Source organism: Suncus etruscus, chromosome 8 (assembly GCF_024139225.1).
Source record: "Suncus etruscus isolate mSunEtr1 chromosome 8, mSunEtr1.pri.cur, whole genome shotgun sequence".
NCBI lineage: Eukaryota > Metazoa > Chordata > Mammalia > Eulipotyphla > Soricidae > Suncus > Suncus etruscus.
Genome location: NC_064855.1, coordinates 94,198,360 through 94,212,790, shown reverse-complemented (window position 1 = coordinate 94,212,790; position 14,431 = coordinate 94,198,360). Strand labels below are relative to the sequence as shown.

Sequence of the window (14,431 nt, the reverse complement as noted above, 5' to 3'; positions counted from 1 at the left end):
TAATTCTAACAACATTTTATATCTGTTTATCTCATCTTATGGGAACAAACATCTAAATGTGCCCACACCCTATCTTTCTTACCTTGATATATAGACTAATATATTCAGCATTATTGAGTTGATTACATTTTGTTTAGAATGAATATTCTTTTGATACATTAATAGTAGGATGGGAAAAGTCAGATACTGGCCTACAGGTATTTTGTTTACTTTCAGAAGTTGAAGCTGTCATTATTTAATAAAATAACAAAGATCAGACAAAGTACTACAAAATCACTTACCTTTCATTCTTGTTTCAAGGTTGTGGCCGATATGCTGGTGGACAAGGTTACAATAGCATTGGGCACTTCTGTGGAGGCTGGGCTGGTAACTGTGGTGATGGTGGTATAGGCGGAAGCACCTGGTATCTGGTATGTGATCGCTGCAGAGAAAAATACCTCCGTGAAAAACAGGCTGCTGCAAGGGAAAAGGTATTTTCATTGTGATAGACTATAATGTTGTAGTTTAGAGTAAATCTTTTAAGAATTATATTGGACGATTCTTCTATATATTTTATATTTAAAATCAACCTTTATGCAAGGAATAATTTAATAATTATACTACATCAGCTATTTTTCAAAACAAAATTACAAAACAAAATCAACACAAGACAACCAACATGTGGCGCAGCCTTATTGGTAAATGTTTGTTGTATAATTTTTTACTGTCTACTATATAAATATGTACCTCTTCCTTTAGACCTTTCTTTCTTGATTCACCCGTTTTCTTTGTCCGTTTCCTTAGGAACATTCTGTTTTCCCTTAAATCTCTAATTAGGTTGTAAGGTTCTTGAAACCCCAGATTATTCACCATCATGGCATACCTTGCCAAAAATAGTTTCTGAACACACACTCATATACACAACACTTACTTTTTGTTTTTGTTTTTGTGTCACACCCAGCACGCACAGGGGTTACTCCTGCCTCTATGCTCAGAATTCGCTCCTGGCAGGCAAGGGGGACCATGTGGGATGCCAGGATTTGAACCACCATCCTTCTGCATGAAAGGCCAATGCCCTACCGCCATGTTATCTCTCCGGCCCCAACACTTACTTTTTTTTTTTTATAATTTTTATTTTGACCACACATATTGACTTATATATCACAGTAGTATTTTAAGTATATATTAACATTGAGTCAGGGGAATTCCCATCACCAAATTTGCCCTCCCTCCACCCCTACTCCCATCCTGCTCCTATATCCCCCACCCTTACCCCCCAGTCTGCTAGAATAAGTGGTCCCCTCTGTGTCTAGATTACTACTTAGTGATCATATTTCTGGTTGGTCCTGGTACCCTCCTTGTTTCCCCCTCTATTTGAAAGGCGGAGCTAGATAGTTTAAGTTATGTGGTTTTGTTTGAAGAAAGAAAAAGCAATAAAATGGAGTAAAAATCAAATAAGCCAAAAATGGGGGTAGTCCTTCTAAAGGCTCTCAACCTCAGTTTGAGAGAGGACAGGAAATAAGGAATTGAAATACCACAACAATACCAAAAGAAATATCGAATAAAATATCCAGTGAGCACTACAGCACTAAAGTCAAGCACCACTGAATAGTCTCGGTCTTGGAATAAAACCATGTCAGAGTGCAAAAAGAAAGAAAGATGAAATAACATAAAATAAGATTGGAGACATCAACTTCAATATCTACACCAAAACACAGAAGTCAAAAAAGATAAAAATAAAAAATAAATGGATGCCGGAGAGATAGGATGAAGGTGTTTGCCTTGCATGCAGAAGGACGGTGGCTCAAATCCCGGCATCCCACATGGTCCCCTCTGAGCCTGCCAGGAGCGATTTCCAAACATAGAGCCAAAAGTAACCCCTGGCGCTGCCAGATGTGACCCAAAAACCAAAAACAAATAAAAAAGTAAATAAATAGAAGAATCTAAATAGATAGAAACAAAACTATTTTGTGCCCCCCACCCCCGTTTTTTTTTTTTTTCCCTGCATAGGCATAGTAAAAAATGGGGGCATTAGAGAGGGAATTCCCTTGGCCTAGGACATACAGGGTCTCTCCACCCTTGAAGTATAGTGTCATGGGATTGACTGTAGGCTCCTCTGTTCATTTACTCTCCCTTCAACACTTACTTTTTTAAAGGAGGTTATTACATTTATATTTTACTAGTTAAGGTTGTACTAGACGGCATTCCCACCAGCAGTGAAAAAGAGTTTCTTTCTCTCCACATCCCCGCCAGCACTGCTTGTTTTCCTTTTTTGTGATGTGTGCCAATCTCAGTGGCGTGAGGTGGTACCTCATAGTAGTTTTGATTGGTACCTCATAGTAGTTTTGATTTGCATCTCCCTGACGATTAAGTGTCAATATTTCTAAGAAAAAAGAAAAACAGAGTTTGTGGCCAATAAAATATAGTTAGAGAAAAACATAAATGTAAATTTTGTTTACTGGTCTTAATTATTAAAATAGTTACTATTAAATAGTATTTAAATTAAATATTTTAATGTTTTAGTTATTATTAAATAATATTTAAAACATTATTTGTTTTTGGTTTTTTTGGGTCACACCCAGTGACGCTCAGGGGTTACTCCTGGCTATGCACTCAGAAATTGCTCCTGGCTTGGGGGACCATATGGGATGCAAGGGGATCAAACCACGGTCTGTCCTAAGTCAGCAGTGTGCAAGACAAACACCCTACTGCTGCTCCACCACTCTACTATTACTATTACTCTTACTATTTTTTAAATGAGTGTTTTGTGACTTTTCTTAGAAGTTCAAAGTGCATAGTTTGATTAAAATCTTAAATCGATCTAAGGAGATAGCTTAGAAGTGGAATACTTGCTTTGCACGTGTGAAAGTCCAAGCTTGATACTCAGAAACATCTGTGCTTAACACCCCCAAGTGTAGCTATGATGGCCTCTATCAACCTTGGGCCTAGCAGCACTGCATCACCAATCAAGTACCAAACTGTCAAGCCCACACTACCAACATGGATGGTATTAGGGAGCTCCACCTGTGCCCCAAAATATATAAGTAATTTTTTAAGAGAGTAGGGAAGCTGACTAAATTTTTCTTTGCCAGGTCAAACAGTCTAGGAGGAAGCCACTGCAAGTCAAGACGCCTCGTGCCTTGCCAACTATGGAAGCTCACCAGGTGATCAAAGCCAATGCACTCTTCCTGCTATCCTTGAGCAGTGCAGCAGAGCCCAGCATTCTTTGTTATCCTGCAAAGCCATTCCAGTCTCAACTTCCCAGTGTGAAAGAGGGCATATCTGAGGATCTTCCTGTTAAAATGCCTTGTCTCTACCTTCAGACACTAGCCAGGTAATACAGCCTAATTATTGTTTTTTAATTGCTTTTGGATTGCTAGTTACTATATTGTTAATATCCTCTGAGTACCCACCCATACTACATTATACGTTCTGCATAAAAAGGAGGCCTTAGAAATTGACTTTTTTGTGTGACCTCTTGATCATTGTATGATACTACATTACACACTTGATGGTAGTAGTTATTTTTAAAAAGCATGGCCTGGGAAGATGCTGATTTTTATCCTGGCACCACATTCTCTACTCTACATCATCACTAAGTATAATCCTGTGGTCCCTCAATTGCCAGCACCACTGGGTCAAGCAGGGCCACATCATCAGGTTCTAACAGTGAACTCTCTGGCCAGGATGACCAAGTATCTGGCTTGGCCCCTGGGTTCGAGCATTGCTTAGGAGGACCCCAAAATAAAGTAAGATGTTTTGTTTGGTTGTTTTTTTAAAACATGTAGATTATCTCAATTTTTATTAAATAATAGATAGAAAAAAGTTCTGGAAAATAAGATTTAACTATCTTTTACTCATGGTTGTATGATTTCAGTCTGTTAATCAAGGGAAAAGTTAAAATTTTCTTAAAAGGTTCTTTCATACTTTGACAGTCATTCATTTAATATTTAAATGATTCCAGCTCTATACTCTTGTGGGAAGTCAGACTTATAAATGAAACATTGGAAATGTTATTTAGGACCTATAGTAGTGCTACTGGGTGCTGTTAGGATGTGAAAGACAGATTGCTTTGTTTTCTCCATGGAATTCAAAAACGGGTTCCTAGAGTCATGAAAGAGAAATAGAGGGGCCAGAGTGATACAGCACAGCAGTAGCACAGCAGCATTTGCCTTGCACGCAGCTAACCTGGGACAGACCCAGGTTCAATCCCTTACATTCCATATGGTCCCCTGAGCCTGCTAGAAGCAATTTCTGAGTGCAGAGCCAGGAGTAACCCCTGAGTGCCGCCGGGTATGGCACAAAAACCAAAAACCACCAAAGAAAGAAAGAGAAATAGAAAATCAGTTAGCTTGCTGAAAGAAGAGCAGCTGCCTGATAAATGCATGTATGAAGACACAAATGAGAAAGCCTTGACTACTGGGAGTGGTATTGCTAGATCATATGGCACTTTTACTTTTTAAAACATTTTCCATAAAGGTTGCATTATTTTAGAGCATTTTCCATCAGCAGTGGACCAGAGCTCCTTTTTCTCCATATCCTCATTAGCACTTATCCTCATAAGTGACTGTGGTCAAAGGCCTTTCTAAAGAGTGTTAGGTGCATATCAAGATGGTCTTGACCACATTTCCCTAATAATAAATGGTGTTTGACTTTCATGTGCCCTGCGCCCATCTGAATGTCTTCTCTGGAGAAATAGCTCTTTGGGATCTTGTGACCATTTCTGCATTGGATTGTTTTTGTTGCTGCATTTTATGGTTTCTTTACATATTTTGTGTACCAATTATTGTTAGCTATATTATGTGCAAATATAATCTCAGTAGGCTGCCTTTTTGGTTTTATTGTTTCCTAGTTACAACCCTTTGCTGTTGTTTTGAGAGCACTCCAGGCAGTGCACAGGGATGAAATGCTGGGACTTGATCAAGACATGTGCTCTTCAGCCAAATCCCCAGTTCCTGTTCTTTAATTTTATAAAAATCTTTGTATTAGGATGTCATCATGTTATTTATGCTTCCTTTGCCATTGGAGTTTCCAGATACATCTATAGTATCTAAATCCAGGAGAGTAATTGTCTGTGTTTTGTTGACCTTGTTATTCCTCAAAGAGATGCTGTGGTTCTTATGACAATATGGGTTTGAGTTGATTGGTTGGTTGGTTAATTGTTTCCTTGAATTGTTGCTCTGGACAGAGGGAGGGGATTGGCTCGGGATTGGCTCAGATATGAAATCTCCCATGACCCCCTTTTCTCTTAGGACCAGGCCCATTCTTTGCCTCAGTGACTTTGGTCAAAGATCTTTCCTTTTCAACCAACTGAGGGAAATCTGCTGCTGATAGTGGCTCACTCAGGAGATAGATATGCCATCTTTCCAGTGAAGTAAGCTTCCATTTTAGATTTCCAGGCTGTGCCATTTCTGCTCTGCAGGACGTGTTTTATAGTAAAGTTAGTATTGTCCATTACCCCATCTCTTCATAATTGGTTTTGTAGTCTTAAGACTGGTGGCTCCTGAGCCTCATCAGTAATGACGAGTGGGTGTCTAGGAGGCTTCCTCTTGCCACACTAAGTCTGCTAAAATTGCTAGGATTTTGGCTTAGACACAGTTAATCCTCTTTAAGCTGCTATATAAATTTTTCTTGCCTCTGCTAAAATGCTTGTTGGTGCCTTAAAGACACGGGTGTCTTTCTAGTATAGGAACATGCCCTACTTGTAATCTGCAGAATTGTTTTCTCAGCCGCTGGTCATGGCCCCGCCAGGTAGGACTTACAGCCTTGAAGTCTCCCTGATCACTTGGCTCTAAAGATGGTGAAACAAGTTCCCTTTCACCTGTACTATCTGCTGGAACTACGTTATTCCAAGACTTGTCACAGTACCTCAGCTCACTCAGCTAAATGGGTCCTTCCCTCCACAAAGCCCAAAGGTCACTTTAAGCACCCCCAAAGTCTTGCTTCTTTCCCAGCCTCATCTATTTACATAGGGGTGGCTCTCAACTACCAGTCCTACTGTTTTTGAAGAACCCTTTGTCTAAACAGCAGCTGGAGCTCCAAACTCCCTCTTCCTCTTCCACCCAATCCTACTCTCTTTAGCCACCTGCCCTCCGAAGTCAGATTCTTTGATCAGAACCCTCCAGTAATAAACTAAATGGATTTGTATGAAACAGATACATAGATGGTTTCTAATTGTTACCACCCTCGAGTTCTTTTCCTAATATGGTTAATTTATCAATGTCTTGATGACCAGGTCAAATATTATTTGAATATTTCATCATTACTTTAATATATATATATATATTTACATTTGTTTTGTTTACTTTCACAAAGGATACTGAACATGCAGAATGTCTTTATTGCCATCATACACTAAGCTGTTGGGTTTGATTTAATGCAGGCATCATCATGAAAATTTTGTGGGCTATCAGGATGACAACCTATTCCAAGATGAAATGAGATATTTACGTTCAACATCTGTTCCTGCCCCGTACATATCAGTGACTCCTGATGCCAGTCCTAATGTTTTTGAAGAACCTGAGAGTAATATGAAGTCTATGCCACCAAGGTATTTTCTCTCCTCTGTTGAATAGTATTTGGTGGAAGGAAGATTTTGAACTAGAAAAGAAGCCTGGAAATTCTTGTGTGCATTCTTCCATCTAAGAAGAATATTATAAAAAGTAAAAATAATAAATATTAAGTTAGCTCTGCTATGAGAGCAATACTAATAGGCAGATCACTTAGGAAAATTCTTAGAAAGTGTCTTATGGAAGAGGTACTTAAATGAACCTTGAATTTGAACACTGCTGCTTACTGCACCTTCTAACAACACATGACTAGTAATCTGTATATTTGCCACTAAAACTTTGAAAGAAATAATGATATGATAAATCAAAGTTTTACAATGTCACTTAGAAACTGATAGTCAATGATTTTTGGCTAGGTATATATAACTGGATTGTTGACAGTGGAGTTATTGAAATTATGAAAAAGTTAAAGAAAATACTAATGGGAAAAATCTATGAGATTTATTGACTTAATAGGGTAAGCTTTAAATGACAGCAGGACTTCCGTCATGATGAACCATGAACATGATAGTCTGTAAATGAAAAAATTTAATCCTTCTAAAGACATGCCATTATGTAAACATTGTGCTATAATGCTATACTAATATAATAGATATTTTATGAACATACTAGCTTTTTATATATACAAATGAGCGTTTTACAAAATTGAAAATACTTAACTAACTTTCCCGCTAAACTCTGAATTATCCATCAAAATTTTGGGAGCTACATTAACTAGGTATTTTAATTAGGTATATATGTTATATACAGTAACCTTTAAAGATAGTGAAATGCCTCTAAAGAAAATAGTATAATTTTAGATGACAGAAGCAGTTTAGAGAAAAAGTGCATTGAAGGGATGAATGGAAACCCCAGGATAGTCAAAGTTAAACCCTCTATTTTAAAAACTCGAGGTATCATTAGTATCACAGAAGAATTTAGAAATCTTCTAGGAAATACTGTTTGTCACAGCCCCATGGTGATTTAGCACAGCAATTGAAGGTCCCAAGAAAACCTGATACATTAACTTGCATGCTCCTTACAGACATTTTATTCTGAGTTTTATATAGCCATCCCTTTTGTTGAGTATTCTTATGAAATAGATACCATTTTAAAATATACCAATTATGAGGTCCAGATTAATAGCACAGGACATTTGCCATGCATGCTGCCGACCTGGAATGGCACTAAGTTCCATCCCCAGCATTTTCGTTGGCCCCCTGAGCCTCCCACAAGTGATTTCTGAGTGCAGAGCCATGAGTAACCTCTGAGCCCTGCCAGGTTTGTGGCCCAAAAACAAAAAAAAAAGCCTTTTATGATTTAAAGAGTTATTGTTTATTTAACTTTGAATTTTGGGGTTTATTTTAGAGTTGAAAATAAATACAGTATCACATATTTGGGTGTTATCATGTTATCATGTAATATAGTTATGTTCCCATCATTTTTTGTTTTCATTTGTTTTCTTTTTATCTACAGTTTAGAAACCAGTCCCATAACTGATACTGATCTTGCAAAAAGGACTGTCTTCCAAAGATCATATTCAGTTGTTGCTTCTGAATATGATAAACAACACTCCATATTACCTGCACGAGTCAAAGCCATTCCCAGAAGAAGAGTTAATAGTGGAGACACTGGTAAGTGTAAAGAGGAAAAGAAGATTAAGTACTGCAAATGGTTATACATGCAGACTTTTAATTTCTGAAGGGAGCAGAATAGATTACTTTTAAATTGTGGGAAGTATTCTTTTATGTGACACAGCCATAAATTGTTCCTAAATTGTGAGTCTCAATAGAAGAGATAGATCATCCAGTAATTATTGAAGAATAACTAGAAGGATAGAGAGATACACTAGAGGTAAAGTGCTTGCTTTGCATAGGGCCTATACAGATTTGATCTTGAGCAAAGAGTAAAAGTGACATCTGAACACAACCACTTATGTTCCTTAAATCAAAAAATAAAAGTAAAAGCAGAAGAATATGGTCATTAACCATTAAATTCTTGTTAGGTATTCAAATTCTTAATAAACTATATTTTAAAATATTAAATCATAAAGTGTATTGAATTATTAATTAAATGATACATTATTTAATACCTCATTAAGTGTCTAACCTAGTGTTCATTCTATTACATATTCCACTAAGCTGTAGTAAATCAAGAGTTTGAGTGAAAGTTACCTTTGAAAGTTAGCCCCCACACCCATAAGCAGAGATATTTTAAATATTACCACTATGAATGAATAATATAGTTGGGATAAATGAATGTCTCTTCTTTTTTAAACAAGTATTTGTCTATGAAATATTAGCAACAAAGTTGTCTGACACTTAATACGTACCCAATGGTGATTTGAAATTTTATACATTGTGAAAGAATTCTCACCATTGAATTAACATACCCATCACCTCACATATTTATCCTTTAGGGGTAAGGAAGTTGAGTATATTTAAGTTACTAGAAATGAAGTTATGAAGTTTCATAATGTTGCCTAGTATGTTATCAGTAAAACTAATAGCTCATAAACCATCCTACCTAATGCATAAGATTCTACTTTATGGGGCCAGAGAGGTGGCGCTAGAGGTAAAGTGTGTGCCTTGCACGCACTAGCCAAGGAAGGACCACGGTTTGATCCCTCGGTGCCCCATATGGTCCCCCCAAGCCATCGGCAATTTCTGAGCACTTAGCCAGGAATAACCCCTGAGCATCAAACAGGTGTGGCCCAAAACAAAACAAAAAAAGATTCTACTTCATGCATAAAAAATAACAAAAGAAGGGTAGGGGAGAAAAAAAAGAAAAAATAATAACATAAAGGAAAAGGTAATATATATGTCAGTGATTTGTCAGGTAAACTGCTTACTAGAGTAAAAATCTGCTTACTAGAGTAAAAATTTGGCTCATCATAGATTACTATGCACTACTAAAGATTTTCAAGAAAAATATTATTGGCCATCTGACAATAATCTATAATTTCAAAGCAGCAGCTGTTTCATGGGGGCTGCTCCTGGCTCACTGGTCAGAGCTTACAGTACTATAAGCACTACGAGGACTGTGGTGTGCTATGGATTAAATTTAGAGGTTCCATATGCAAAGCATGCACTCTTAACTCTTGGAGCCAACTCCCGGACTCTCAGTAGATAATCTTGAGCTCTTAAGAGGTGCAATCCTTGCAGAAAAAAACTCTTTAAGGCTGGGGAGATAACTTTGAGGCCTGGAGCACATACTTTGCATACAGGAACCCCAGATTTGATACCAGAACTGCCTGATTATGTGAACACTAAGAAGCACGACCCCAGAGCATTGAACTAGTAGTAGCCCCTGAGTCCAACTAGATATGCCCCCTCCCACAAAAGAAGATAACAATAAAGAAGTTCTTTAGAAGAAAGGAATTACAGATGTATGATTACACTTAATTAAATAGTATATATATTTTATTGTATAATTATGTATAATTGTACATGTACAAAATTAACAGGACTAGAGAGATAGTACAGCCAGAAGGACATTTGGCTTGCATGCATTCAACCTGGGTTCCATCACCAGCATCCCATATGGTCACCGAGCCAGGAATAATTCCTGAGTGAAGAGCCAGGAGTAACCGCTGAGTATTACCAGGTGTAGCCCAAAACACACAAAAAAAGTCAAAATTAATACCAACTTGTCTGTTCTTTTATTTTCATTATTATTATTATTATTATTATTATTATTATTATTATTATTATTATTATTATTATTGTTTTGGTCTTTTTTATTGTCTTTTTGTGATGTTTTTCTTTTCCCCTTTCTTTTCCCCTTTCTTCTCCTAAATCGATATTTATAATCCTCTAGAATCTAGAGGAGCCTCAAACTCGTGGCCCGCGGGCCGCAAACGGCCCTCCATACAACATTTTGTGACCCTGCCCTAGAGGAATCTTTTTTTTGTTTTGTTTTGTTTTAGTTGTTTGGGTCATACCCCCCAATGCTCAAGGCTTACTACTGACTTTGCACTCAAGGATCACCTCGACTTTGCCTCCTGCGGCCCACAGGTAAATTGAGTTTGAGACCCCTGCATCTAGATGGACCCCTTCCGGTTTTTGTTTGTTTGTTTTTGCTCTTTTTGTTTGTTTGTTTGGTTTTGGTTTTTTATCTTTTTCTTTCCTTTCAAACAGAACCACATAACTTGAATCATCTTATTTTGCCTTATAAATTGATGGGGGGGGGAATGGATGGTTCCAAGACCAAACAGTTGTATTAACATTGAGTAGAAATAAAAAATAAAAAAAAGATCAGGGGCCGGAGAGATAGCATGAAAATAAGGTGTTTGCCTTGCATGCAAAAAGTCAGTGATTCAAATCCCGAATCCCATATGGTCCCTGAGCCTGCCAGGAGCGATTTCTGAGCATAGTGCCAGGAGTAACCCCTGAGTGCTGCCAGGTGTGATCCAAATACCAAAAAAAAAAAAAAAAAAAAAAAGATCAGTCTTAAACACCAAATTCAAAGCCAACGATAACAGAATCTATACCCATTTTACAACAAGCCAGACATAGAGGGGACCACTTATACTAGCAGCGGTGGGGAGTGGGGGAGGCCAGAGGAGTGGGATATGGATGCATGCTTGGGAACAGGGTTTAAGGGAGGACAACATTGGTGGTGGGAATGCCCTAGGTTCAGTGCCGTATGTACCTAAAATATTACTCTGAAAGATTTGTAATCCACTTACAATAAAATAATAAACAATAAAAATTATTAATAAGGGGCCGGCGTGGTGGTGCTAGAGGTAAGGTGTCTGCCTTGCCAGCACTAGCCTAGGACAGATTGCGGTTCCATCCCCTGGTGTCCCATATGGTCCCCCAAGCCAGGAGCGACTTCTGAGCGCATAGCCAGGAGTAACCCCTGAGTGTCACCGGGTGTGGCCCAAAAAACAAAACAAAAAAATATTAATAAGAAAAATTAATACCAGCTTAATTTTTGAGAAAACAGAAACCGTAGATTCAATGTAGCTTACATAAAAACCCCGTCTTTATAACTCATAGCTTCTGTGACATTCAGTTTAATATTTTGGGGTTTCAGTAAAAATTGAACAAAAATCTCTAGGACCAAAGAATCAGTACATGAAATAAGGCACTTGCCTTCACATGCAACTACTTCGCTGACTCTGGTTTAGTCCTCTGAACCATATCACCCTGTAGCCCAAGATGTCAAACATTAGATATTATTATTCTAATATGAATCTTACGTTGCCTATGAAAATTAATACTGTTTTCCTTTTTTTTAATAGAAGTTGGTTCATCTCTCCTGAGACATCCATCTCCTGAGCTTTCCCGACTAATCTCAGCCCACAGCTCCCTTTCCAAAGGAGAAAGAAATTTCCAGTGGCCAGTTTTAGCTTTTGTTATACAGCATCATGATCTAGAAGGACTTGAGTTAGCAATGAAACAGGCCTTACGGAAATCTGCTTGCCGAGTTTTTGCAATGGAGGTATGAATACATTTATGTAATTTTTGATTCATTTATCATACAGATGATATGATTGATTCTGTATAATAATTTCACTTTCCTACCAAACAAAAACTGCAACAAATTAGGAGGCATTTACCTATCAGCTGTGCTCATATCAAAATTAAATTAATAGGTTTGTTAATTTAATTTAGAATTCCATATTCAGTTCACTAATATTTGCCTTGAATGGAATCAATTCATATTTGATGCCTGGGACTCTATTGTTCCCCAGGTTTGCCAGGAGTCAAGTCAGTCCTGAGCGCAAAGCCAGGATTCAGCCCTCGATACTTCTGGATGTGCCCCCAAAATAACAACAGCACACAAACCCCCCCAAATTTGATCTTTCACAAGACATATTTTTGTCCCTTATTATTTGAATTCTAAGATTACCTTTTATTAAAACATTTGTAGGAACCAGAAAGATAGTACAGTGATTAAATCACTCAACTTCACACAGCTGACCTATGTTTGATCCTGGCACCGCATTTCATCCCCGGAACACTGCCAGGAGTAAGCTCAGATAGCTTATTAGTATGGCTGTACTCCCAAAAAATGTTCTGTAGTGAGATTGTAATCATGCAAAAAATATGTAATTAAGTAAGACTTCTGAGTTACTAATTTAACATTCTCCAAGTTTATACTTGATAAAACTACGTTGTTTACATTTATATATATACAAATTTTGTCATACACTTTAATATGGTAAATTTTTTTTGTATGTGTATGATAACTTGCCATGTTTCTTTTATGTGAATATAATGAATATATTTAATTAAATACTTTTATAGAGGTTGGCAAATATTTCTTCATTAATCTTAAACAAGTTGGGAAATATATGTTTGAATAAATTAAAAATACGATGAATTTTGCAACAAGGTGGTTTGAGAATAGAATTGGTAATATATAATGTTATTCTTGAAGGAATGAATATTAAAACTTTTTGCAATTAAAGGTTTGATGATTGATTTGATATTGTTTTTATAAAGTGGCCTTTATCTCTAATAATCTTTTTAAAGTTAACTTGAAATTACTGACTTTCATCTTTCTGGTATCTTTCCTTTAAATAGTGCATATTGGTATTTTGTTATTGAGCAAAGCTCTGCCCCTTTTTTTACTGTTGCTTTTTTAATCTTGGACTCATTTTGTCATTATTTATTCAGGCCTTTAACTGGCTTCTGTGTAATGTCATCCAAACAACTTCTCTCCATGATATTCTCTGGCATTTTGTGGCATCATTGACTCCTGCTCCAGTGGAACCAGAGGAAGAAGAGGATGAGGAAAGTAAGACAAACAAAGAAAATGCAGAACAGGTGAGTACTGTATTATTTTAATTGTCCATATTTGTAAATAAAAATATTAAACTCTGGATAATACAATAATTTGCTTAAGATCATTTACAGGTAGGGGCCGGAGAGATAGCATGGAGGTAAGGCATTTGCCTTGCATTCAGAAGGACAGTGGTTCGAATCCTGGCATCCCATATGGTCCACTGAGCTTGCCAGGAGCGATTTCTGAGCGTAGAGCCAGAAGTAATCCCTGAGCACTGCCAGATGTGACCCCAAAACAAAACAAAACAAAAAAAAAAAAAACAAAAAAAAAAGTGGTTCCCAAATTTATAGGGGCCGGTGAGGAGGCGCTAGAGGTAAAGTGTCTGCCTTGCTGCCTTGCAAGCGCTAGCCAAGGAAGGACCGCATCCGATCCCCTGATGTCCCATATGGTCCCCACAAGCCAGGGACAGTTTCTGAGCACTTAGCCAGGAGTAAACGGGTGTGGGCCTTTCCCCCCCAAAAAAAAATCATTTACAGTCTACATAACCTAATGGCAAAGGTTTTCTTTCAATGCTTTAAATAACTTACCAATTGTTCTTCATAGAAGTTTGCTTCAAAGCAAAAATGCTACTTGTCAGTTCTGATTTTGTACTAAACGTCATAAAACTGTCAAGTAATACCTAAGTTTTTCAATTGTTTTAAACACTTTTATTTTTGTTTTTTGCTTTTGTTTTTGTTTTTGTTTTGGGGACCACACCTGATGGTACTCAGGGCTTATTCCTGTCTCAGTGCTCAGGGATCACTCCCAGAGGGCACCATGTGTGCCTTGGGATTGAACCCAAGTCAACTGTGTGATAGGCAAATCCCTACCTGCTGAGTAAGCTCTCCTTTTTGATTTACCTTCATATATGACATCACGTAAATATCTTCAGGTGATGTGGAATCAAGTGTGCAAAAGCTTTAATCCTGAACTAGAAGAAATACTATATAGTAAAAGATAAACAGAAAAACATTTTACATCAAAACCCATAATTTACAAATTTTTGGCAAGTATCAAATGGTAAAAATAATACTATATAAGTACATAAACTCAAAACTCTTAATTTGATTATAAGGGACTTTGATTCCATTGGAGGTGGCCTATAAAATTAAAAAGCATAGAAGTAG

General features: G+C 37.3%; 1 protein-coding gene across 1 annotated transcript in view; it reads left to right on the top strand.

Moving 5' to 3' along the window:
• The window catches only part of MYCBP2 (MYC binding protein 2), a 234,133-nt gene that overhangs the window by 183,520 nt on the left and 36,182 nt on the right, over nt 1-14,431 (top strand). The window contains exons 58-63 of the mRNA XM_049778932.1: nt 301-470; nt 3,072-3,313; nt 6,362-6,529; nt 8,004-8,161; nt 11,776-11,975; nt 13,157-13,306. Of these exons, the coding sequence (XP_049634889.1) occupies nt 301-470; nt 3,072-3,313; nt 6,362-6,529; nt 8,004-8,161; nt 11,776-11,975; nt 13,157-13,306 (1,088 nt within the window). The remainder of the gene's footprint in view (nt 1-300; nt 471-3,071; nt 3,314-6,361; nt 6,530-8,003; nt 8,162-11,775; nt 11,976-13,156; nt 13,307-14,431) is intronic.